Source organism: Oncorhynchus kisutch, linkage group LG5 (genome assembly GCF_002021735.2).
Source record: "Oncorhynchus kisutch isolate 150728-3 linkage group LG5, Okis_V2, whole genome shotgun sequence".
Classification (NCBI taxonomy): Eukaryota; Metazoa; Chordata; class Actinopteri; order Salmoniformes; family Salmonidae; genus Oncorhynchus; species Oncorhynchus kisutch.
In genome coordinates, this window is record NC_034178.2 from 56,997,396 (window position 1) to 57,024,186 (window position 26,791).

The window sequence follows — 26,791 nt, forward strand, 5'->3', positions numbered from 1 at the left end:
AAGGTGAAATAAAACAATTAAAAATAAATAAATCTTGGCCAGGTCGCAATTGTAAATGAGAACTTGTTCTCAACTTGCCTACCTGGTTAAATAAAGGTGAAATAAATAAATACAAATCCTAAATTTAAATTATACAAACCACAAATTTCAATTGGGTATACTTTTAACTTTTCAACATCATCCTCAGCTCTGGCATCTTCCCCAATATTTGGAACCAAGGACTGGTCACCCCAATCCACAAAGGTGGAGACAAATTTGACCCCAATGACTACTGTGGGATGTGCGTCAACAGCAACCTTGGGAAAATCCTCTGCATTAACAGCAGACTTGTACATTTCCTCAGTGAAAACAATGTACTGAGCAAATGTAAAATTGGCTTCTTATTGGACGACCGATTTTCAAATGTCTATTATTTACTGAATATCTGGTGCTTTTGGCCCCAACCAAGGAGGGCCTACAGCAGCTCCTTGATCTTCTGCACAGATTCTGTCAGACCTGGTTCCTGATAGTAACTCTCAGTAAGACAAAATTAATGGTGTTACGAAAAAGGTCCAGTTGCCAGGACCACAAATACAAATTCCATCTAGACACCATTGCCCTAGAGCACACAAACTTATACGTACCTCGGCATCATCACTAAACATCACTACAGATAACTTCCACAAAGCCGTGAACGATCTGAGAGGCAATTCAAGAAAGGCTGTCTACGCCATTAGAATTCGACATGCCTGCTACTCATCCCCAGAAGATAAGATATGCATATTAGTAGTAGATCTGGATAGAAGACACTCTGAAGTTTCTAAAACTTTCATGTCTGTGAGTATAACAGAACTTATTTAGCAGGCGAAACCCAGAGGAAAAACCATTTAGATTTTTTGTTTTTGTTGAGGTCACTCTCTTTTAAATGGGTTTTCATTAGGAATCCAGATTTCTAAGGGACCTTCTTGCAGTTCCTATCGCTTCCACTGGATGTCAACAGTCTTCAGAAATTGAGGTTATTCCTTTGTGTAATGAAGAAGTATGGCCATCTTGAACGAGGGTCACTTGAAGTGTACTGTTACATAGAGGCGCGTGACCAGAAAGCTAACTTCAGTTTGTTTTCTTCCACAGATCATCCCGTCTTCAATTTTATCGATTGTTTACGGTTAAACATACCTAAAGTTGTATTACAAAAGTAGTTTGAAATGTTTTGGCAAAGTTTACAGGTGACTTTTGAGATATTTTGTAGTCACGTTGAGCAAGTTGGAACCAGTGTTTTTCTGGATCAAACGCGCCAAATAAATGGACATTTTGGATATATATCGATGGAATTAATCGAACAAAAGGACCATTTGTGATGTTTATGGGACATATTGGAGTGCCAACAAAAGAAGCTCGTCAAAGGTAAGGCGTGATTTATATGTTTATTTCTGCGTGTTGTGTCGCGCCTGCAGGGTTGAAATATGCTTTTCTCTCTTTGTTTACGGAGGTGCTATCCTCAGATAATAGCATTGTTTGCTTTTGCCGAAAAGCCTTTTTGAAATCTGACATGTTGGCTGGATTCACAACAAGTGTAGCTTTAATTTGGTATCTTGCATGTGTGATTTCATGAAAGTTTGATGTTTATAGTAATTTATTTGAATTTGGCGCTCTGCATTTTCCCTGGCTTTTGGCCAGGTGGGCGTCCCACATATCCCAGAGACGTTAAGGGACACATCAACAGAATTAGACTCAGACCAAAAAATTGTGACTTGACAAATTGGAAAGAATTCACACAAAAACAGTAAACTAGAATGCTATTTGGCCCTAAACAGAGAGTACACAGTGGCAGAATACCTGACCACTGTTACTGAAAGGAAATCTTTGACTATGTGCAGACTCAGTGATCATAGCCTTGCTATTGAGAAAGGCCACCGTAGGCAGACCTGGCTCTCAAGAGAAGACAGGCTATGTGCACACTGCTAAAAAATGTGGTGGGAACTGAGCTGCACTTCCTAACCTCCTGCCCAATGTATGACCATATTAGAGACATATATTTCCCTCATATTACACAGACCCACAAAGTATTTGAAAACCAATCACATTTTGATAAACTCCCATATCTATTGTGTGAAATACCAGTGTGCCATCGCAAGCAGCAAGATTTGTGACCTGTTGCCATAAGAAAAGGTCAACCAGTGAAGAACAAACCCATATTTGTCTATTTTCCCTTTTGTACTTTTTGCACATTGTTATAAAACTGCACATAGCAATAACATGACATTTGAAATGTCTCGATTCCTTTGGAACTTTTGTCAGTGTAATGTTTACTGTTAATGTATTATTGTTCATTTCGCTTTTGTTTATTATCTATTTGACTTGCTTTGGCAATCTAAACATATGTTTACCGTGCCAATAAAGCCCTTTGTATTGAGAGAGAATGCTGACCCAGCCTCTCCCTCAACCATGGTTTCCTCTGCTGTGTTTGTTGTGTGTCATGGCCAGTGTGTCTGTGTGCGTGCATGTGTGTGAGGTCATATTATGGGTTAAACATGCACATGGGGGGGGGGTAAAGAAACTAGGCTGTGATTCTACTGAGCTGCAGTTGCCTGTCTGAACCAGACAGGTCTGTTCGAGGAATAATATGTTAATCTTCTTTACATAAGACTTGTCCTATATAATACATTTTGTTCCTTTAATGATGGTTTATAAACTGTTCCTGCAGCCCTTTAAAGCTGTGATATGTAACTTTCTGACTGACCTGACCAAATTCACATAGAAATCTGTTATAGGTCTATCATTCTCATTGAAAGCACGTCTAAGAAGCAGTAGATCTGTTCTGTGTACACCATTTCTATGCTTCTCATGCTTAAGTTTGTTTTTGCGTTTTTTAACTTTTGGTTTTGGACATCAGGTTCAAACAGCTGAAAATGCAATATTTTTACATTTGGAAAATATATTTCACAGCGGTTTAGATTGTACAATGATTCTCTACACTGTTCCTTCTTCTTTTGTCACATAAACTGAAATTAGGCAAACTGTTTTGAATTTTAGCAACCAGGAAATGTCGGAGCAATATCTGCGTAGTGCATCTTTAATGTTACAGAGAAAATTGAAGATTAAATTAAAGGGGGTGGGTAATAGCTGTGGAATACACATTGAACTGAGAGCATTTGGCGTCTTTGGCAGAAGAGAAACATATCCCTCGTTCTTCCTTTGACTTTAATTACTTTTTTTATTACTCTTTCTGATAATCTCTCTCTCTCTCTCTCTCTCTCTCTCTCCACAGAGCGTATTCTGAGCCCAATGTCTCTTCTCTGGAAGCCCTAGCACCGGTGTCTTCCTCTCCTGTCAGTGGTGGCGTCCCCTGTAGGAGCATGTCGGCAGCACAATCTCAGAAGGATAGCGAGGGTCCCTGGGGACTGGACTCCCTGGGCTTGAGCCAGAGAGAGCTGGTACTGGCTGAAGCCCTACAGATGGAGTATGATGCCCTGTCCAGACTCAAACAGGACAAGGGGGGGGACAACCAGGGGACCAGCAGCCAGGGTGGTGGGAAGGTACCTACCCTACCCCCCTGGGAGGGCCAGAGGCAGGTCGATCGCCCCCTCCCACCCCGCCCCAGCCTTAGTCCTCCTGGAAGGAGTTTGCTAAGAGGATTATCTGGCTCAGACCTCTCCCTCCACCACCTCCAGCCTGGGGGGTCCCACTCCCCACAGCTCTCCCCAGCCAGGGCCAGGGAGCCCATCTATATCCTGGAGAGTCCAGGGAAGGGAGACTACTTGAGTTCCAGCTATGGGGAGTCAGGGTCTAGCTTTGATTCTTCTCTGACTCTGCCTAAAGGCTTCCCCCCTCGTCCTGATGACCCTCCTCCTGCTGTACCCCCCAGGACCCATCTACTCCCTTCCTCTGAGCCCTGCCTGCCCCCCCGACCCACTACGACTCCCCGAGATGTCAACCTGTTCACCCCCGAGGTGGACCAGCCCAAACTGTCGTCAGGGGAGACGCTAAACTACGAGAGCCTCAACGACGCTCTCTCCAAGCTCAATGGGGATTTGCCATCGCCAAGGGGTAGGCGGGCCAACGGGGACCAATCAGGGAAGCCGTTGGCTCGGAGCAAGACGCTCCCCCCTCAGGTGCCCCCCCGCACCTACTTACCTATCCAAAAGAGCAACAGGAACCAGCACAGAGTGTCGGCCGACCCGGTAACTACTCACCCTGTGACAGGGTTACAACAGGTTCATGACAGCTTCATTACGTGACTTAGCATGACATAGCATTAATCCCCATCTAACGTTGTTACCTCATACCCTCATTCCATTTTTCCACAGGGAAACCTAGAAACAAATAAAGAGGCCTTGAAATGTCTAGTTTTGTTTTATCCCCAGTTTACTTCAATCCAGTCAAGTCCAGCACAGCTGTTTTCCATTACTTTGAGTTCTGTTACTCTGAATGCTCCATTACCTTCAGTTGTGACTCTGATCGTTCCTGTGTCTCTGTGTGTGATTGACAGGTGTCTCTGTGTGTGATTGACAGGTGTCCCTGGGCACCAGGCTCAATGGTTTTGGCTATGAGCTCTTCCAGGTGTCAGAGGAGAGAGACGAGGAGGTGGCCGCCTTCTGCCACATGCTCGATGTGTAAGTGTTTGGCCCAATCCCAAATCGAATCCTATGTACTTGTGTAGGATTTGATTGATATAAGCCACATGGTGAAACTTCCACCCACAGTATTAGAATGCAAGATGGAGCTATTGCCATATTGCCTACACCTGTCAAATCCTCTCAGAACTCCACATAGGGCGTATTGTTTAGGGGTTGATTTGGGATTGGGCCCAAATGTTACCCTCTCCCTCAGTCAGGCTGTTTAGAAACATTCCTGTGTCGTGGTTTTGTTGTGGTTGTATTGTGGTCAGGTTGTGGTCAGGCTGTCTACATGCAATTATCACCATGACTTTGATTTGTCAGGCTATTTATTACCTGTTAATAATCATGACTGTGTGTTGTCAGGCTATTTATTACCTGTTAATAATCATGACTGTGTGTTGTGTTCAGATTGCGGTCAGCATATCCGTGCAGTGACCAGTCTAAGAACACAGGGTTTGTGTGGACACCCTCAGTGGGGCCTGAAGAGCTGCAACAGGGGTTAGGGGTCAGCGTCAAGGTTACGGTCATCAGCGACCACTTTAGAGAACCACTCACCTTCACCTGCGATGGTAAGACACACACACACACACACATACACACACAATGCTGACACCACAGGTTCAACAGCACAGAGATCTCACCCCTATTCTCATACACACCCTTAGTGAATGTAATGTGTGCTGGCCTCAGTCCTGTCCAGACCACTGTGGTTCTCCAAGATCAGGGATCCGGGATAAGGGATTAGGAAAAACCTGTTGTTGGAGATCCCTTGATGTAATTATGCTGACCTCTCAATTAAACATGACTGACTCATTCATCTGTCTGAGAGGGAGAGAGAGATTTAAGGGATGTTTTTCTCTCTGTTTCTCTCTCCAGCTCACCCTTTCTCCATTAGTGTGTAAGACTATGTGCTGTGGGTACCGTCAGGTCATGACTCATGATGAGGGCAGAGAGTATGTTTTCTCTCACTCAGAGAGATCAAACTGGCCAAATGAACAGTCACTCTATTGCCTCATTCTTCGGTCTCTCTCTCTTTCTTTCTTTCTCTCTCAGGGTCGTCTACAGTAGACCTGTTAATCTACCAGACGTTGTGTTACGCTAATGAAGACCTCGACCACATTGATGTCGACCACTACCTCCTCAAAATCTGCGGTCAGGCCGAGTTCCTACAGAAGTAAAGACAACCATCTAGACTTTGGCTACACACTCCTAGACTTTGGCTACGCACTCCTAGACTTTGGCTACGCACTCCTAGACTTTGGCTACGCACTCCTAGACTTTGGCTACGCACTCCTAGACTTTGGCTACGCACTCGTAGACTTTGGCTACGCACTCGTAGACATTGGCTACGCACTCGTAGACATTGGCTACGCACTCGTAGACATTGGCTACACACTCGTAGACCTTGGCTACACACTCCTAGACCTTGGCTACACACTCCTAGACCTTGGCTACACACTCCTAGACCTTGGCTACACACTCCTAGACCTTGGCTACACACTCCTAGACCTTGGCTACACACTCCTAGACCTTGGCTACACACTCCTAGACCTTGGCTACACACTCCTAGACCTTGGCTATACACTCAAATTTTATTGGTCACATACACATGGTTAGCAGATGTTAATGCGAGTGTAGAGAAATGCTTGTGCTTCTAGTTCCCACCATGCAGTAATATCTAACAAGTAATCTAACAGTTTCACAACAACTACCTTATACACACAAGTGTAAAGGAATTAATAGGAATATGTACATATAAATATATGGATGAGCGAAAGCCGAGCGGCATAGGCAAGATGCAGTAGATGGTATAGAGTACAGTATATACATATGAGATGAGTAATGTAGGGTATGTAAACATTATGTAAAGTGGCATTGTTTAAAGTGACTAGTGATACATTTTAGTGATACATTTGAATTATTAAAGTGGCTAGAGATAGAGTCGGTGTTGGCAGCAGCCACTCAATGTTAGTGATGGCTGTTTAACAGTCTGATGGCCTTTGATACACCTGTACTGACCTCAGCTCATAGTCTCAGCCCTGTGTTTGTGTGTGTGTATGCATGTCTCAACCTTACGTTTCTGTGTTTGTATTTCAGAGGCCCAGACTATAGGAATGTGTGTGTTTAGGTTTTGTCATGAATGACAGGGCAGTGAGTTGGGGGTAGACTGTGGGAGGGAGAGAGCTGGAGTGTGTGTGTTTGTGGTCCAGATATACACACACATTTAACTGAAGGACTCAGTTGTGGTAGTTTTTAACAAGCGCTGCTGATGTCTGTGGGCCGACTTAAACCGCCCCTAAAACACAGACTCTTCTAGACCCTTTTCCCACACATACACACACTCACAAACTCACGGACAGAAACGGTATGTCTGTGGGCCAGCTTAGCCACAGTGGGTTTCCCCTAAAACATGACCTTTCCCCCCGCACCACACACATACCCTGACACACACAACCTGACGTGCACACACCCTCCCTCTCACTCCCCTATGAAGTCTTCTTTCAGAGGAATGCAGCCAGACAGGGTTGAAATGTATTGTACAGCAAGCTTCATTCCCGTCGTGTGTGTGTGTGTGTGTGTGTGTGTGTGTGTGTGTGTGTGTGTGTGTGTGTGTGTGTGTGTGTGTGTGTGTGTGTGTGTGTGTGTGTGTGCGCGCGCGCATGTTTTCTGGCTCTGTGCACCTGTGTGTTTCATTTCTGTCTCAGAGCAGCGGCACATATACAGTCGTGGCCAAAAGTTTTGAGAATGACACAAATATACATTTTCACAAAGTCTGCTGCCTCAGTTTGTATGATGGCAATTTCCATATACTCCAGAATGTTATGAAGAGTGATCCAATGAATTGCAAAGTCCCTCTTTACCATGCAAATGAACTGAATCCCCCAAAAACATTTCCACTGTATTTCAGCCCTGCCACAAAAGGACCAGCTGACATCATGTCAGTGATTCTCTCATTAACACAGGTGTGAGTGTTGACGTGGACAAGGCTGGAGATCACTCTATCATGCTGATTGAGTTCGAATAACAGACTGTAAGCTTCAAAAGGAGGGTGGTGCTTGGAATCATTGTTCTTCCTCTGTCAGCCATGGTTACCTGCAAGGAAACACGTGCCGTCATCATTGCTTTGCACAAAAAGGGCTTCACAGGCAAGGATATTGCTGCCAGTAAGATTGCACCTAAATCAACCATTTATCGGATCATCCAGAACTTCAAGGAGAGGGGTTCAATTGTTTTGAAGAAGGCTTCAGGGCACCCAAGAAATTCCAGCAAGCGCCAGGACCGTCTCCTAAAATTGATTCAGCTGCGGTATCGGGGCACCACCAGTACAGAGCTTGCTCAGGAATGGCAGCAGGCAGGTGTGAGTGCATCTGCACGCACAGTGAGGCAAAGACTTTTGGACGGTGGCCTGGTGTCAAGAAGGGCAGCAAAGAAGCCACTTCTCTCCAGGAAAAACATCAGGGACATACTGATATTCTGCAAAAGGTACAGGGATTGGACTGCTGAGGATTGGGGTAAAGTATTTTTCTATGATGAATCCCCTTTCCGATTGTTTGGGGCACCCGGAAAAAAGCTTGTCCGGAGAAGACAAGGTGAGCGCTACCATCAGTCCTGTGTCATGCCAACAGTAAAGCATCCTGAGAACATTCATGTGTGGGGTTTCTACTCAGCCAAGGGAGTGGGCTCACTCACAATTTTGCATAAGAACACAGCCATGAATAAAGAATGGTACCAACACATCCTCCAAGAGCAACTTCTCCCAAACATCCAGGAACAGTTTGGTGACAAACAATGCCTTTTCCAGCATGATGGAGCACCTTGCCATAAGGCAAAAGTGATAACTAAGTGGCTCAGGGAACAAAACATCGATATTTTGGGTCCATGTCCAGGAAACTCCCCAGACCTTAATCCCATTGAGAACTTGGCGGGTGGACAAACAAAACCCACAAATTCTGACAAACTCCAAGCATTGATTATGCAAGAATGGGCTGCCATCAGTCAGGATGTGGCCCAGAAGTTAGTTGACAGCATGCCAGGACGGATTGCAGAGGTCTTGAAAAAGAAGGGTCAACACTGCAAATATTGACTTTTTGCATCAACTTCATGTAATTGTCAATAAAAGCCTTTGACACTTATGAAATGCTTGTAATTATACTTCAGTTTTCCATAGTAACATCCGACACAAATATCTACAGATGCTGAGGCAGCAGACTTTTTGGAGATTAATATTTGTGTCATTCTCAACTTTTGGCCACGACTGTTCATGTAAGAGTGTGTGTCTCATTCTTTCCGTTTGTTTGTTTTTCAGGCCCAGAGCAGCTGTGTTTCTCTCTCTCTCTCTCTCTGTGTGTGTGTGTGTGTGTGTGTGTGTGTGTGTGTGTGTGTGTGTGTGTGTGTGTGTGTGTTTCCGGCCTGCAGCAGAAAGTGTGTTTTCCCCTGATAATCTGCGGCTGTTAAAAGTTGGGACTTGCTCTGTGTGTTGAGGTCATTGCTTGTTACACAGCTGTCAATCACAGGGCTGGACAGTAGTAGGGTTTTATCTCTCTCTCTCTCTCTTTATTTGCCCTCCCTTCTCTCGCTCTTATTTATGTAGCAAAACAATCACCTCACAATGAACCCCCAGGCCCATATTGTAGTGGGTTTTCCCCTGTGTGTGTTCACTAAGTACTGCTGCATCACATCATTGTGTAGGGACATGGCTTATCCACTTGAATGGCATACTTGTCCTACAAATGTTTTTATTTTTATGAATAATGTCTTTGTTTTTCAATGCTTTGTTATTTGTATTGTTGCTGGAGGGAAACTTTACAATAACATTTCTGTCTCTCTGTCTCACTCTCTCTGTCTGTCTCTCTGTTTCTGTTTGTCTCTCTGGCTGTCTCTCTATCTCTGTTTGTCTCTCTGTCTGTCTCTCTGGCTGTCTCTCTGTTTCTGTTTGTCTCTCTGGCTGTCTCTCTATCTCTGTTTGTCTCTCTGTCTGTCTCTCTGGCTGTCTCTCTGTTTCTGTTTGTCTCTCTGGCTGTCTCTCTATCTCTGTTTGTCTCTCTGTCTGTCTCTCTGGCTGTCTCTCTGTTTCTGTTTGTCTCTCTGGCTGTCTCTCTATCTCTGTTTGTCTCTCTGTCTGTCTCTCTGGCTGTCTCTCTGTTTCTGTTTGTCTCTCTGGCTGTCTCTCTATCTCTGTTTGTCTCTCTGTCTGTCTCTCTGGCTGTCTCTCTGTTTCTGTTTGTCTCTCTGGCTGTCTCTCTATCTCTGTTTGTCTCTCTGTCTGTCTCTCTGGCTGTCTCTCTGTTTCTGTTTGTCTCTCTGTCTGTCTCTCTCTATCTCTGTTTGTCTCTCTGTCTGTCTCTCTGTTTCTGTTTGTCTCTCTGGCTGTCTCTCTCTTTCTGTCTGTCTCTCTGTTTCTGTTTGTCTCTCTGTTTCTGTTTGTCTCTCTGTCTGTCTCTCTGTTTCTGTTTGTCTCTCTGTCTGTCTCTCTGTTTCTGTTTGTCTCTCTGTCTGTCTCTCTGTTTCTGTTTGTCTCTCTGTCTGTCTCTCTGTTTCTGTTTGTCTCTCTGTCTGTCTCTCTGTTTCTGTTTGTCTCTCTGTCTGTCTCTCTGTTTCTGTTTGTCTCTCTGTCTGTCTCTCTGTTTCTGTTTGTCTCTCTGTCTGTCTCTCTATCTCTGTTTGTCTCTCTCTGGCTGTCTCTCTGTTTCTGTTTGTCTCTCTGTCTGTCTCTCTGTTTCTGTTTGTCTCTCTGTCTGTCTCTCTGTTTCTGTTTGTCTCTCTCTGGCTGTCTCTCTGTTTCTGTTTGTCTCTCTGTTTCTGTTTGTCTCTCTCTGTCTGTCTCTCTGTTTCTGTTTGTCTCTCTCTGTCTGTCTCTGTTTCTGTTTGTCTCTCTGTCTGTCTCTCTGTTTCTGTTTGTCTCTCTGTCTCTCTGTTTCTGTTTGTCTCTCTGTCTGTCTCTCTATCTCTGTTTGTCTCTCTGTCTCTCTATCTCTGTTTGTCTCTCTGTCTGTCTCTCTGTCTGTCTCTCTATCTCTGTTTGTCTCTCTGTCTCTCTGTTTCTGTTTGTCTCTCTGTCTGTCTCTCTATCTCTGTTTGTCTCTCTGTCTCTCTATCTCTGTTTGTCTCTCTGTCTGTCTCTCTGTTTCTGTTTGTCTCTCTGTTTCTGTTTGTCTCTCTGTCTCTCTATCTCTGTTTGTCTCTCTGTTTCTGTTTGTCTCTCTGTTTCTGTTTGTCTCTCTGTCTCTCTCTCTGTTTGTCTCTCTCTGGCTGTCTCTCTGTTTCTGTCTGTCTCTCTGTTTCTGTTTGTCTCTCTGTCTCTCTGTTTCTGTTTGTCTCTCTGTTTCTGTTTGTCTCTCTGTCTGTCTCTCTCTGTTTCTGTTTGTCTCTCTGTCTGTCTCTCTCTGTTTCTGTTTGTCTCTCTGTCTCTCTATCTCTGTTTGTCTCTCTGTCTGTCTCTCTATCTCTGTTTGTCTCTGTCTGTCTCTCTGTTTCTGTTTGTCTCTCTGTCTCTCTCTGTTTCTGTTTGTCTCTCTCTGTTTCTGTTTGTCTCTCTGTTTCTGTCTGTCTGTCTCTCTGTTTCTGTTTGTCTCTCTGTTTCTGTTTGTCTGTCTGTCTCTCTCTGTTTCTGTTTGTCTCTCTCTGTCTGTCTCTCTGTTTCTGTCTGTCTCTCTCTGTTTCTGTTTGTCTCTCTGTCTGTCTCTCTCTGTTTCTGTTTGTCTCTCTATGGCTGTCTCTCTATCTCTGTTTGTCTCTCTATGGCTGTCTCTCTATCTCTGTTTGTCTCTCTCTGTCTGTCTCTCTGTTTCTGTTTGTCTCTCTCTGTCTGTCTCTCTATCTCTGTTTGTCTCTCTCTCTCTGTCTGTCTCTCTATCTCTGTTTGTCTCTCTGGCTGTCTCTCTGTTTCTGTTTGTCTCTCTGTCTGTCTCTCTGGCTGTCTCTCTGTTTCTGTCTGTCTCTCTGGCTGTCTCTCTGTTTATGTCTGTCTCTCTGGCTGTCTCTCTGTTTCTGTCTGTCTCTCTGGCTGTCTCTCTGTTTCTGTTTGTCTCTCTGGCTGTCTCTCTGTTTCTGTTTGTCTCTCTGGCTGTCTCTCTGTTTCTGTTTGTCTCTCTGTCTGTCTCTCTGTTTCTGTTTGTCTCTCTGTTTGTCTCTCTGTCTGTCTCTCTATCTCTGTTTGTCTCTCTGTTTGTCTCTCCCTGTGTGTGTCTCTCTCTCTGTGTCTCTCTCTCTGTGTGTCTCTCTCTGTCTCTCTGTGTGTGTGTCTCTCTGTCTCTCTGTGTGTGTGTCTCTCTGTGTGTGTGTCTCTCTGTCTGTGTCTCTCGCTCTCTGTCTCTCTTTCTCTCTCTCTCTCTCTCTCTCTCTCTCTCTCTCCCTCTGTTAGTTCCCAGACGTTGACAGGGTTGGAGCATATCCAGCTGTGTGTGAAGTTTGACTGGGACATTCGTCTCTTCCTCACCAAGAGAGGCTCTGTCAACACAGAACTGGGCCGCACGGTGAAAACACACACACACACACACACACACACACACACACACACACACACACACACACACACACACACACACACACATGCATGCAGTAGCAGAGACGCACACACTCTTGTTTGATTATATGGTTGTGTTTTGCTTGACAGGAGGAGGATGATGAGACGGCCTCTACGATGAACCACAGCATCCTGCTGCAGGAGCGACCAATCAAACAGACAGTTACTAGGTGAGGGTAGGGGCCTACAGCTCTCACGCCACTGAACACATTAGAGATGCAACCTTTATCAAGGTGATTCCTAATCTGATTGGATAACTTGGATGATTGGAAGTAAAATAAATGTGATCTGGCTACCAAATTGGATGGATTAGTCAAGTCTTTTTGGAATATGTGAAAACTTCTTTAAAAAGCAATAGAAGGCCTTAGGCTGGGACTTTGATATCAGTGTTGTTGATATTTCCTTGTTTGAACAGGGAGGCTTTGACTCTGCTCCTGGACAACTTTCACAACGAGGCTGAGTCCTTTCTTCTATCAGAGGTAACCTTATACATACACACACATAAAAACACACAAGAAGGAACACAAACATTTTTATTCTTAAAATTGATGTGTAAGGTTGAATTCTCAATGTTTTTTCCCTCCTGCCCTCTGTAGGTGGAGCTTGTGTTGCACGTGGAACGGCTCGTCCAATCAGTGAAGGCTCTCTGCAGCTCGCTGGCTGCTGTGGAAACGCCTGACATCACTTCCGCCCTCAACCAGCTTCCAGCATGCCCCTGTCGTCTGCAGCCCAGAGTCCAGAAGGTAACACACACACTCACAATCACATCTACCATGCTTCAGATACACAGATCTAGGATCAGTTTACCCTCCCCAATCATAGCCATAAACATTATGTTCTAAGTACTAAACTGATCTTAGACCGGTACACAAGGATAACTTCATGAATTACTGTACTCCTGTAACTCCAGAACCAAAGGTTGGTTGATTGGATTCTGTAACTATGTGTGTCTCTTCACAGGATTCATCAGTGCTGGCCATCAGAGAGAACAGAGGTAAGTTCCTCACTAATTGAATGTCCTACAATAGCACTGAATAATCCACACAGAAATACTGGCTGGTAGGGGATGACAGAGAGGACAGACAGAAGCGGGGAAGGAGGATAGGAGACAGACAGGGGGATAGGAGACAGACAGGGGGATAGGAGACAGACAGGGGGATAGGAGACAGACAGGGGGATAGGAGACAGACAGGGGGATAGGAGACAGACAGAGACGGGACAGAAGAGGAACTGAGGATAGAAAAAGAGGAGTGATGAGATACTGTAGATGGAAGAGAGGAGCGGTGGTAGAGATGGAGAGAAGTGAGAGAGGAGGGACAGCTTGGTTATGGGGTCCAGGTCAGGTCTGTACAGTAGTGTAATGCAATAAAGATCGTACCGTAAGCTCCACAGCTGAGTTGCTAGTATGTTGTAAAGCGGGCGGTCACGTGTGTTTGTGATGCAGAGGAATCTGGGTTGAGCCATTGTACAGACAGTGTACCCAGATAGGGAAGAAGCTGTACTGCTAAGCAGGCACACTGGTCCGTCACAGTAGCACTACCTCATGTCAGAGCGGAAGTGTCCTTGACTTGTTGTGATGCACATCCGTGATGTATGATATCCCCACTCTCTACCTCCCACTCACACTCAAACAAACAGGAAGGATGGCTAGCTTCGTACAGGATACACCAAGCACCACCTCCATCCATTCGCCAAGCTCTATCTGTCTGTCTGCCCTTGAAAAGAGAGGGATAACATTTCAGAGAGTTGGGATGTTGTTTCCCGTGTAGAGCTGAGCTGCTGCTCCAATGGATGTATAAAGAGACACAATGTAAACAGTGGAGCCCAGTCAGCTGAGCTGTGTTGACATGGCGCAGCCATGTTCTGTGTCCCAAATGGCACCCCTAAGAGCCTTGGTCAAAAGTAGTGCACTATATAGGGAATAGGGTGCTATTTGGGGCACAACCAAGGAATGATGACAATAACTGATGTTTGACATTCCTCTGCTTTGAGAAACAGACGTCTCACAAGTCCTCAACTGGCAGCTTCATTAAATAGTAACCGCAAAACACCAGTCTCAACGTCAACAGTGAAGAGGCGACTCCGGGATGCTGACCTTCTAGGCAGAGTTCCTCTGTTCAGTCTCAACGTCAACAGTGAAGAGGCGACTCTGGGATACTGGCCTTCTAGGCAGAGTTCCTCTGTTCAGTCTGTTCTTTTGCCCATCCTAATATTTTCTTTTTATTGGCCAGTCTGAGATATGTATTTTTCTTTGCAACTCTGCCGTATCCCAGCATCCCGGAGTCGCCTCTTCACTGTTAACGTTGAGACTGGTGTTTTGCGGGTACTATTTAATGAAGCTGAGGACTTGTGAGGCATCTGTTTCTCAAACTAGACACACTAATGTACTTGTGCTCTTGCTCAGTTGTGCACCAGGGCCTCCCACTCCTCTTTCTATTCTGGTTACAGACAGTTTGCGCTGTTCTGTGAAGGGAGTAGTACACCTCGTTGTACAAGAGCTTCAGTTTCTTGAAAATTTCTCGCGTGGAATAGCCTTTATTTCTCAGAACAAGAATAGACTGACGAGTTTCAGAAAAAAGTTATTTATTTCTAGCCATTTTGAGCCTGTAATCGAACCCACAAATGCGGATGCTCCAGATACTCAACTAGTTAGTTAGCCAGTTTTATTGCCTCTTTAATCAGCACAACAGTTTTCAGCTGTGCTAACATAATTGCAAAAGGGTTTTCTAATCATAAATTAGCCTTTTAAAATGATAAACTTGGATTAGCTAACACAATGTGCCATTGGAACACAGGAGTGATGGTTGCTGGTAGTGGGCCCCTGTACGCCTATGTAAATATTCCATAAAACATCTGCCATTTCCAGCTACAATAGTCATTTACAACATTAACAATGTCTACACTGTATTTCTGATCAATTTGATGTTATTTTAATGGACAAAAAATTTTAGCTTTTCTTTCAAAAACAAGGAAGTTTCTAAGTGACCCCAAACTTTTGAACAGTAGTGTATGTAAATAGGGCAGCAGCCTCTAAGGTGCAGGGTTGTGTAACCGGGTGGAAGCCGGCTAGTGATGGCTATTTAAGTCTGATGGCCTTGCAATACAAAACAATACATACATAATCCAAAAAACAGGTTTGATATAGGATGAACCATGACTAGAATACTGTATATATAATGAGTTGACGTTGAGGGAGAGGTTATTTTCCTGGCACCACTCTGTTGTCATCAGCAAACTTGATGAATGATTTGGAGACGTGCGTGACCACTCGGTCATGGATGCTCAATTCTGCACCCTGATTATTATTAACATTCAGAAAGTTAAACTTCTAATGCTTGTGTTAAGTTGTTGTTTAGCCCTCCTTAATTGAATGCACTTAGTGTAAGTCTGTCTGGATAAGAGCGTCTGCTAAATGAAGGTGAATCTAAATGGTTTCTGAAAATGTTGCAGAGAAAGTGGTGGAGAAGCTGACGGTGGCCATTTTAGATCTGGTGGAGCTGTACTGCAGCACATTCAACGCTAACTTCCACACCACGGTGCAGAGCAACCGGCACACTGCGCCCACACAGGAAGCAGGCCTGGTCACCAACGTCCTATCCTTCAGCGTTTACGCTGCTCACCGCATCCCCATCACATGGGCGGCCAGGTAACACACACACACAGGCAGCTGTTCAGGCTGGATTTCCCTAGCATAATCTATGAGGATGACATTGTGTTATCCCTCTCCCTCCCCCTCCTTCTCCCTCCCTCTCCTTCTCCCTCCCTCTCCTTTTCCATCCCTCTCCTTTTCCATCCCTCTCCCTCCCTCTCCTTCTCCCTCACTCTCCTTCTCCCTCACTCTCCTTCTCCCTCCCTCTCCTTCTCCCTCCCTAGATTTAACAAGTGACATCACTAAAATGATCATAGCTTTTACCTGGATTCACCTTGTCATTGAATTGGCTGATCTCCTCTCTGTTATCCCATTGGCTGATTTCCACTTCCTCTTCCTATCAGCTACGAGGGCTTCTTCCTGTCGTGCTCTCTGACCCATGGAGGGGCGGAGATTTGTGCCCCCCAGCACACCAGCAAACAGCAGGTCAGCAAGTACCTGTTTCACCTGGTAGTCTGGGACCAGAGGTACGTACCCAATCACAGCCTGTCACAACAGACCTTATAGGCACCTCAAGCAACCTCACAGAGATGTTCACCAATCAGAGTCTATGTAACCTAATATTACATGATGCTTATCATTTAAAAGCAATATAGATATTTGCAATCCAAACTACCACTTCTAACAACATGTACTCACAACGTACACAACATACACAACGTACACAACGTACACATTGGCTTCCTAAAGCATGTTAGGGTTCAAGCCATCCCACTCTAGTACCAGGTGTACTGTTTGTTCACCTACTGTCCTCTATATGTATCCACTGGAAAGAGCTGTTGGTCGTGCATGTGGGTGTGTTTATGTGTGGGAGGACATGTGGGTGTGTTTATGTGTGGGAGTACATGTGGGTGTGTTTATGTGTGGGAGAACATGTGGGTGTGTTTATGTGTGGGAGGATATGTGGGTGTGTTTATGTGTGGGAGGACATGTGGCTGTGTTTATGTGTGGGAGGACATGTGGCTGTGTTTATGTGTGGGAGGACATGTGGCTGTGTTTATGTGTGGGAGGACATGTGGGTGTGTATGTGTGGGAGGACATGTGGGTGTGTTTATGTGTGGGAGGACATGTGGGTGTGTTTATGTGTGGGAGACAATGTGGCTGTGTTTATGTGTGGGAGGACATGTGGCTGTGTTTATGTTTAGGAGGACATGTGGGTGTGTTTATGATTATGAGGACATGTGGGTGTGTTTATGTGTGGGAGGACATGTGGGTGTGTTTATGTGTGGGAGGACATGTGGGTGTGTTTATGTGTTTGAGGACATCTGGGTGTGTTTATGTGTGGGAGGACATGTGGCTGTGTTTATGTGTGGGAGGACATGTGGCTGTGTTTATGTGTGGGAGGACATGTGGCTGTGTTTATGTGTGGGAGGACATGTAGTGTGTTTATGTGTGGGAGGACATGTGGGTGTGTTTATGATTATGAGGACATGTGGGTGTGTTTATGTGTGGGAGGACATGTGGCTGTGTTTATGTGTGGGAGGACATGTGGCTGTGTTTATGTATGGGAGGACATGTGGGTGTGTTTGTGTGGGAGGACATGTGGCTGTGTTTATGTGTGGGAGGACATGTGGCTGTGTTTATGTGTGGGAGGACATGTGGCTGTGTTTATGTGTGGGAGGACATGTGGCTATGTTTATGTGTGGGAGGACATGTGGCTGTGTTTATGTGTGGGAGGACATGTGGCTGTGTTTATGTGTGGGAGGACATGTGGCTGTGTTTATGTGTGGGAGGACATGTGGGTGTGTTTGTGTGGGAGGACATGTGGGTGTGTTTATGTGTGGGAGGACATGTGGCTGTGTTTATGTATGGGAGGACATGTGGGTGTGTTTGTGTGGGAGGACATGTGGGTGTGTTTATGTGTGGGAGGACATGTGGGTGTGTTTATGTGTGGGAGAACATGTGGGTGTGTTTATGTGTGGGAGGACATGTGGGTGTGTTTATGTGTGGGAGGACATGTGGGTGTGTTTATGTGTGGGAGGACATGTGGGTGTGTTTATGTGTGGGAGGACATGTGGGTGTGTATGTGTGGGAGGACATGTGGCTGTGTGTATGTGTGGGAGGACATGTGGCTGTGTTTATGTGTGGGAGGACATGTGGCTGTGTTTATGTGTGGGAGGACATGTGGCTGTGTTTATGTGTGGGAGGACATGTGGCTGTGTTTATGTGTGGGAGGACATGTGGCTGTGTTTATGTGTGGGAGGACATGTGGCTGTGTTTATGTGTGGGAGGACATGTGGGTTCTTATTGAAGCAGATGGAAGTGTTTACAGTGGGTTGTTATTTGTGGGTTGTAACTAGTCTCCTTGGCTATGTATGCATATCTATCTTCTGATCTCTGTACCTCCTGACCTTGATGCGTGGTCCCTGGGGTTATTTTAAAGATACTATTGTTGCAATATTATTTTTGCCTCTATTGTAATAATATTTTTAGTCCTCCGGTATCCGGGTGGATTTATAAACATGTTTTGGCAACCCGTGTAGGCCTGCCTAATGGTTCCTTCAGAAGTGACAACAATTTTGCAAAACCTTGACCCTAAAACAACACTTACCGAGAAGACTGCTTGACAGTGTCCAGCTTGTTGAAGCCTCTTGAGATGGAATAAACACACATAGGCCTGGCACAAATACCAAATAGGTCATGTTTCATTATGGCTGGAGTACATTGGAGTTTGGACAGGGAGTGCAGCAGGCTACAGCCTTGTAAGGTAGCCTTCCTTAAACTGTTCATGGTTTGTTGGTTGTGTGTAAGTCTTCAATGTACATTTTTGTCTTTCTGGCTGGACGACTCATCTTAAAGTCCTACTCCATTCTCCTTTTCACCTCATTTATCACCTAATTTCTTTAACAAAAAATAATTTGTTCTTAACTGACTTGCCTAGTTAAATGAAGGTTAAAAAAAATGACATGGCACAAGTTGGGGGGTGGGCCATTCCTTTTTTGTTCTCTATTGTTCTTCAAGGATCTATTCCGGGACTCCCGCCCATAGTGTAGAAACAGACCCCATAACTGAACATGTTGTCTTAGTTAGCGAAGCATGCTAGCAGGTCCACCAGTGGGTTTAGCTCAGAACCAATGTTGTTTGTTCATCACACTACTATTTTTAGTTGACTCGATGCTAGCTTCTTTCATGCTAACGAGTCTTTGAAGTTTTAGGATTCCAACAGAGTTCTTAATGTGTTATTCTCTTTCATGTGGGAGACGTGTTGAAAGCACACGGGTCCCATGTGGATGACAGAGGGCTAAATATAAATGGAGGGATTGTTTACTAGCTCTATAACGTTACTCTGTTGTTCAGTTACAGTGAAGGATCGTTTACTAGCTCTATAACATTACTCTGTTGTTCAGTTACAGTGAAGGATCGTTTACTAGCTCTATAACGTTACTCTGTTGTTCAGTTACAGTGAGGGATCGTTTACTAGCTCTATATCGTTACTCTGTTGTTCAGTTACAGTGAGGGATCATTTACTAGCTCTATAACGTTACTCTGTTGTTCAGTTACAGTGAGGGATCGTTTACTAGCTCTATAACGTTACTCTGCAGTTCAGTAACAGTTACAGTGAGGGATCGTTTACTAGCTCTATAACGTTACTCTGCTGTTCAGTAATAGTTACAGTGAGGGATCGTTTACTAGCTCTATAACGTTACTCTGCTGTTCAGTAGCAGTTACAGTGAGGGATCGTTTACTAGCTCTATAACGTTACTCTGCTGTTCAGTAATAGTTACAGTGAGGGATCGTTTACTAGCTCTATAACGTTACTCTGCTGTTCAGTAACAGTTACAGTGAGGGATCGTTTACTAGCTCTATAACGTTACTCTGCTGTTCAGTAGCAGTTACAGTGAGGGATCGTTTACTAGCTCTATAACGTTACTCTGCTGTTCAGTAGCAGTTACAGTGAGGGATCGTTTACTAGCTCTATAACGTTACTCTGCTGTTCAGTAGCAGTTACAGTGAGGGATCGTTTACTAGCTCTATAACGTTACTCTGCTGTTCAGTAGCAGTTACAGTGAGGGATCGTTTACTAGCTCTATAACGTTACTCTGCTGTTCAGTAGCAGTTACAGTGAGGGATCGTTTACTAGCTCTATAACGTTACTCTGCTGTTCAGTAGCAGTTACAGTGAGGGATCGTTTACTAGCTCTATAACGTTACTCTGCTGTTCAGTAGCAGTTACAGTGAGGGATCGTTTACTAGCTCTATAACGTTACTCTGCTGTTCAGTAGCAGTTACAGTGAGGGATCGTTTACTAGCTCTATAACGTTACTCTGCTGTTCAGTAGCAGTTACAGTGAGGGATCGTTTACTAGCTCTATAACGTTACTCTGCTGTTCAGTAGCAGTTACAGTGAGGGATCGTTTACTAGCTCTATAACGTTACTCTGCTGTTCAGTAACAGTTACAGTGAGGGATCGTTTACTAGCTCTATAACGTTACTCTGCTGTTCAGTAGCAGTTACAGTGAGGGATCGTTTACTAGCTCTATAACGTTACTCTGCTGTTCAGTAACAGTTACAGTGAGGGATCGTTTACTAGCTCTATAACGTTACTCTGCTGTTCAGTAACAGTTACAGTGAGGGATCGTTTACTAGCTCTATAACGTTACTCTGCTGTTCAGTAGCAGTTACAGTGAGGGATCGTTTACTAGCTCTATAACGTTACTCTGCTGTTCAGTAGCAGTTACAGTGAGGGATCGTTTACTAGCTCTATAACGTTACTCTGCTGTTCAGTAGCAGTTACAGTGAGGGATCGTTTACTAGCTCTATAACGTTACTCTGCTGTTCAGTAGCAGTTACAGTGCCACTCCCAGACTACTCTCTTCTAAGACAATGTTTATTTATATTATAGCTACTGCATTTCACAATTCAACTACAACTGAATCTCTCTCTCCCACTCTCTCAACCCCCCACGCTTTCTGTCCTTCTCTATTCCTCTCTTCCCCTTCAATCCTTCTCTATATCCTCCTCTCTCATTGCATTTCCCTCCCTCCCTCCACCCCGCAGGGTGTGTTTCCCAGTGCAGATCAACCAGTTGCCAAGGGAGACCCAGCTGACAGTGACTCTGTATGCCAATGCTCTGCCACCCCCTGGAGGAGTGGAAGAGAAGGGTAATAAGCAGCGCCGCAGCATCGAATCCCTGGGCTGGGTCACCATGCCCCTCTTCAACTTCAGACAGTGAGTATTAGTCCACAGGAGGGTGGGTGGGTGTGTGCGTCTGAGATTATAACCATCACCCTCTCCCTCAGCATCCTGACATGTGGGAGGAAGCTACTGGGTCTGTGGCCTTCCACCCCAGGAAGTAACGCTCGCTCCAGCTTCCCCAACTTCAGCCAGCCTGACAGCGTCATCCTGCAGGTAACTGACCTAGTCTCACACACACACACACACACACACACACACACACACACACACACACACACACACACACACACACACACGGCATATGTGCGCACGCACACACTTTTTTCCTCCTCTTCCTTCCTCTCTTTCTCTTATTTCCCTCTATTTATTTTTCAAGGTGTAGTTCCCTATTACCTAGTGTCCTCCTCTTCCTTCAAGGTGTAGTTCCCTATTACCTAGTGTCCTCCTCTTCCTTCAAGGTGTAGTTCCCTATTACCTAGTGTCCTCCTCTTCCTTCAAGGTGTAGTTCCCTATTACCTAGTGTCCTCCTCTTCCTTCAAGGTGTAGTTCCCTATTACCTAGTGTCCTCCTTTTTCACTCCCTCTCTTTTTCTCTATATCCATCTGTTACAGATTTCCTTCCTTTCCTCTCCGCCCTCCCTCTTCCTCACTCTCTCCGCCCTCCCTCTTCCTCACTCTCTCCGCCCTCTTTCCTCTCCAGACTGGCCTGTTTCAATAAACATACACCGTTGCTCCTGGTTAAAAGAACAGCCTATAAAAGGCTTATTCTCATGCTACAGGTACAGTAGGTTTCCTGCCTCCGTGTCTAACATGAACGTTGTCTGTCTTTAGACCCGTTTTACAGCTGTGGCGCAGATGGGGGACTTCCAAAGTGCTCGGTCTGTCTCTATGACCAGAATACTCTCCACACATGTTAAAGCATAGGCAGAGGGACTCTCACACACATTGGTAGTCATGCATGTAGTACACACACTACAACTGCTATCTGCAGAAGGGACCTGAAAGTAGGTCAGTTGGATCTGCTCCGTCCAAAAAACTCACCCTGGATATTAGAGTGCCCTGCTGTCTGTCTGCCCTCCCTTCTGACACACACGTCCTCCTCGCTCTCACTCACTCATTCTCTCTCTCACGCACGTAGACACAGGGTTTCTTCTCAGCAGTTTTGTATTGTAAACCCAGTCCCTCATGCAGTGCCAGCCCAGTGTGTGGCAGTGCCAGCTGGCCCGTGGCGCTGGTTCCCAGTTGCTCTTTGTCTCAGTGCTGTGGGCTGCGTTAAAATGGGATCTGTGTGTGTGTTCTAGTGCAGTCGGTCTCCTCGTTAACGTGGCGACATCATTTGAGGCTTCATACTTCATCACTGATGGCAGAACAACATATGCTTACACACACACACTCCCCCAGCATCGCATAATACACATCTGGGGCCTGGCATACATCTGTCACTCATTAATCTGAATCTCTCTCTCACTCTCTCACTCACTCACTCACTCTCACCCACACACACTGCCCCAACATCGCATAGGACACATCTGGGGCCTGGCATACATCTGTCACTCATTAATCCAAATCTCTCTCTCACTCTCTCACTCACTCACTCACTCTCACCCACACACACTGCCCCAACATTGCATAGGACACATCTGGGGCCTGGCATACATCTGTCACTCATTAATTATGAATGTAACCCCCTCTCTCTCTCACACACATTTTCTTCTGCACACCGTCAAACATTTCATTGCCAAAACAAACTGACTGGATGACACATAAGAATTGATTTTCTATCTGACCTAGTTTTGGTTATATTCCTCTCGGCCTTCCTTCTTCCTAAAGGCTTTCCCTCGGTGGCCTGCCATGACTTTACATTTCTTCTCTCTTGGCTTTTCATGTTATTTTTCCCCTCCTACTAAACTTGTTAATTCCTCACTTCATTCTGTTCCTCCCCTCTCCCCAAATCCCCCCTTCCATTTATCCCATACACCTTGTCCAGTTTCTATTATTACTCTCCATACACACGTTACCTTGTCCAGTTTCTATTATTACTCTCCATACACACGTTACCTTGTCCAGTTTCTATTATTACTCTCCATACACACGTTACCTTGTCCAGTTTCTATTATTACTCTCCATACACACGTTACCTTGTCCAGTTTCTATTATTACTCTCCATACACACGTTACCTTGTCCAGTTTCTATTATTACTCTCCATACACACGTTACCTTGTCCAGTTTCTATTATTACTCTCCATACACACGTTACCTTGTCCAGTTTCTATTATTACTCTCCATACACACGTTACCTTGTCCAGTTTCTATTATTACTCTCCATACACACGTTACCTTGTCCAGTTTCTATTATTACTCTCCATACACACGTTACCTTGTCCAGTTTCTATTATTACTCTCCATACACACGTTACCTTGTCCAGTTTCTATTATTACTCTCCATACACACGTTACCTTGTCCAGTTTCTATTATTACTCTCCATACACACGTTACCTTGTCCAGTTTCTATTATTACTCTCCATACACACGTTACCTTGTCCAGTTTCTATTATTACTCTCCATACACACGTTACCTTGTCCAGTTTCTATTATTACTCTCCATACACACGTTACCTTGTCCAGTTTCTATTATTACTCTCCATACACACGTTACCTTGTCCAGTTTCTATTATTACTCTCCATACACACGTTACCTTGTCCAGTTTCTATTATTACTCTCCATACACACGTTACCTTGTCCAGTTTCTATTATTACTCTCCATACACACGTTACCTTGTCCAGTTTCTATTATTACTCTCCATACACACGTTACCTTGTCCAGTTTCTATTATTACTCTCCATACACACGTTACCTTGTCCAGTTTCTATTATTACTCTCCATACACACGTTACCTTGTCCAGTTTCTATTATTACTCTCCATACACACGTTACCTTGTCCAGTTTCTATTATTACTCTCCATACACACGTTACCTTGTCCAGTTTCTATTATTACTCTCCATACACACGTTACCTTGTCCAGTTTCTATTATTACTCTCCATACACACGTTACCTTGTCCAGTTTCTATTATTACTCTCCATACACACGTTACCTTGTCCAGTTTCTATTATTACTCTCCATACACACGTTACCTTGTCCAGTTTCTATTATTACTCTCCATACACACGTTACCTTGTCCAGTTTCTATTATTACTCTCCATACACACGTTACCTTGTCCAGCTGCTCTATAACAGTGTTGGGAAAATTATGATTAAATGACAGAACAAATAATTTTAAATGGAACTGTAACTAAGTAAACTTATACTCTGTTTTATTATATCTGATTAACAATATGAGGTCATACGATGGGATTGTGTGACACAGACAAGGAGTAATTAAAGTTAATGAACACCATTCCAACTAGGATGAAAGAAGTGGACTGTGTAAACAGATAAGGTCGTTAACCTATGGTTGAACCGACGAAACTGAGCTCTGGGGTTTTTAGATAAGACAGTGAGTGCATTCCTAGGTTTTCTGTTAATTAGAACTGTCAGCTAAGTGGTGATCGATAATGTTGAGGGGTCAAAAGTTACCTGGGAGTGTGTTAGTAAGTTAGAATTAACTTTTCACCTCACTTTGTCCCTGTCGAGAGGAGGGGTTTCTGTTAAGCAATGAAATGACGTCATGTTTTGTATATAAACTGTTGCTCGTGGTGAAGTGGCAGCGGGCTCCGAGAATAAATTCTGTTACCTATTATTGAAAAGACTAGTCTCCGTCTATTTTATGCAAACAAGAATCTTACAAATTCTCATAAAATAGATTCAATTAATAAAAACACATCGGCGTAATTAAATTACAGTAACAAACAGTCAGTATTGTTACTCTCCATACACACATTACCTTGTCCAGCTGCTCTATAACAGTCAGTATTGTTACTCTCCATACACACATTACCTTGTCCAGCTGCTCTATAATAGTCAGTATTGTTACTCTCCATACACACATTACCTTGTCCAGCTGCTCTATAACAGTCAGTATTATTACTCTCCATACACACATTACCTTGTCCAGCTGCTCTATAACAGTCAGTACTGTTACTCTCCATACACACATTACCTTGTCCAGCTGCTCTATAACAGTCAGTATTATTACTCTCCATACATACATTACCTTGTCCAGCTGCTCTATAACAGTCAGTATTGTTACTCTCCATACATACATTACCTTGTCCAGCTGCTCTATAACAGTCAGTATTGTTACTCTCCATACACACATTACCTTGTCCAGCTGCTCTATAACAGTCAGTATTATTACTCTCCATACACACATTACCTTGTCCAGCTGCTCTATAACAGTCAGTATTGTTACTCTCCATACACACATTACCTTGTCCAGCTGCTCTATAACAGTCAGTATTGTTACTCTCCATACACACATTACCTTGTCCAGCTGCTCTATAACAGTCAGTATTGTTACTCTCCATACACACATTACCTTGTCCAGCTGCTCTATAACAGTCAGTATTGTTACTCTCCATACACACGTTACCTTGTCCAGCTGCTCTATAACAGTCAGTATTGTTACTCTCCATACACACGTTACCTTGTCCAGCTGCTCTATAACAGTCAGTATTATTACTCTCCATACACACATTACCTTGTCCAGCTGCTCTATAACAGTCAGTATTGTTACTCTCCATACATACATTACCTTGTCCAGCTGCTCTATAACAGTCAGTATTGTTACTCTCCATACACACATTACCTTGTCCAGCTGCTCTATAACAGTCAGTATTGTTACTCTCCATACACACATTACCTTGTCCAGCTGCTCTATAACAGTCAGTATTGTTACTCTCCATACACACATTACCTTGTCCAGCTGCTCTATAACAGTCAGTATTATTACTCTCCATACACACATTACCTTGTCCAGCTGCTCTATAACAGTCAGTATTGTTACTCTCCATACACACATTACCTTGTCCAGCTGCTCTATAACAGTCAGTATTGTTACTCTCCATACACACATTACCTTGTCCAGCTGCTCTATAACAGTCAGTATTGTTACTCTCCATACACACATTACCTTGTCCAGCTGCTCTATAACAGTCAGTATTGTTACTCTCCATACACACATTACCATGTCCAGCTGCTCTATAACAGTCAGTATTGTTACTCTCCATACACACATTACCTTGTCCAGCTGCTCTATAACAGTCAGTATTGTTACTCTCCATACACACATTACCTTGTCCAGCTGCTCTATAACAGTCAGTATTGTTACTCTCCATACACACATTACCTTGTCCAGCTGCTCTATAACAGTCAGTATTGTTACTCTCCATACACACATTACCTTGTCCAGCTGCTCTATAACAGTCAGTATTATTACTCTCCATACACACATTACCTTGTCCAGCTGCTCTATAACAGTCAGTATTGTTACTCTCCATACACACATTACCTTGTCCAGCTGCTCTATAACAGTCAGTATTGTTACTCTCCATACACACATTACCTTGTCCAGCTGCTCTATAACAGTCAGTATTATTACTCTCCATACTCGATGTGTATTGCGTGTATACATATCTGTGAGAGTAACAGTGATTATAAATCAAAACATATTTAGTTATTGAAGTATGTTTGCCTCATCACAGCACTTCATGCAGAATATTGGTGTTGTTGTTAGAGTGACCTCTGACCTCTTTCTCTAGGTGGACTTCCCAATGTCGTCATTTGAGGTGCGCTTCAGTACCCCCCCTCCTGCAGAGTTCAGTCCCCAGTATGACTTCTCCAGACTGGACCAGCACAGCCAGAGACAACTACAGGACGTTCTGCACAAGAAGTCACTTTTCTGGTGAGACAATTATTCTGGCTGGCCGTCTGGCTGGCTGTCTGTC

General features: G+C 44.3%; 1 protein-coding gene across 1 annotated transcript in view; it reads left to right on the top strand.

Moving 5' to 3' along the window:
- Positions 1–1,337: 1,337 nt before the first annotated feature.
- Positions 1,338–26,791, top strand: part of LOC109891616 (phosphatidylinositol 4-phosphate 3-kinase C2 domain-containing subunit beta-like) — a 52,719-nt gene continuing 27,265 nt past the window's right edge. The window contains 15 exon segments of the mRNA XM_031825473.1: positions 1,338–1,383; positions 3,248–4,160; positions 4,492–4,592; positions 5,007–5,167; positions 5,652–5,772; positions 11,959–12,070; positions 12,211–12,290; positions 12,536–12,599; positions 12,717–12,863; positions 13,081–13,114; positions 15,571–15,766; positions 16,114–16,236; positions 20,766–20,936; positions 21,008–21,116; positions 26,606–26,748. Of these exon segments, the coding sequence (XP_031681333.1) occupies positions 1,343–1,383; positions 3,248–4,160; positions 4,492–4,592; positions 5,007–5,167; positions 5,652–5,772; positions 11,959–12,070; positions 12,211–12,290; positions 12,536–12,599; positions 12,717–12,863; positions 13,081–13,114; positions 15,571–15,766; positions 16,114–16,236; positions 20,766–20,936; positions 21,008–21,116; positions 26,606–26,748 (2,516 nt within the window). The 5' untranslated portion in view covers positions 1,338–1,342.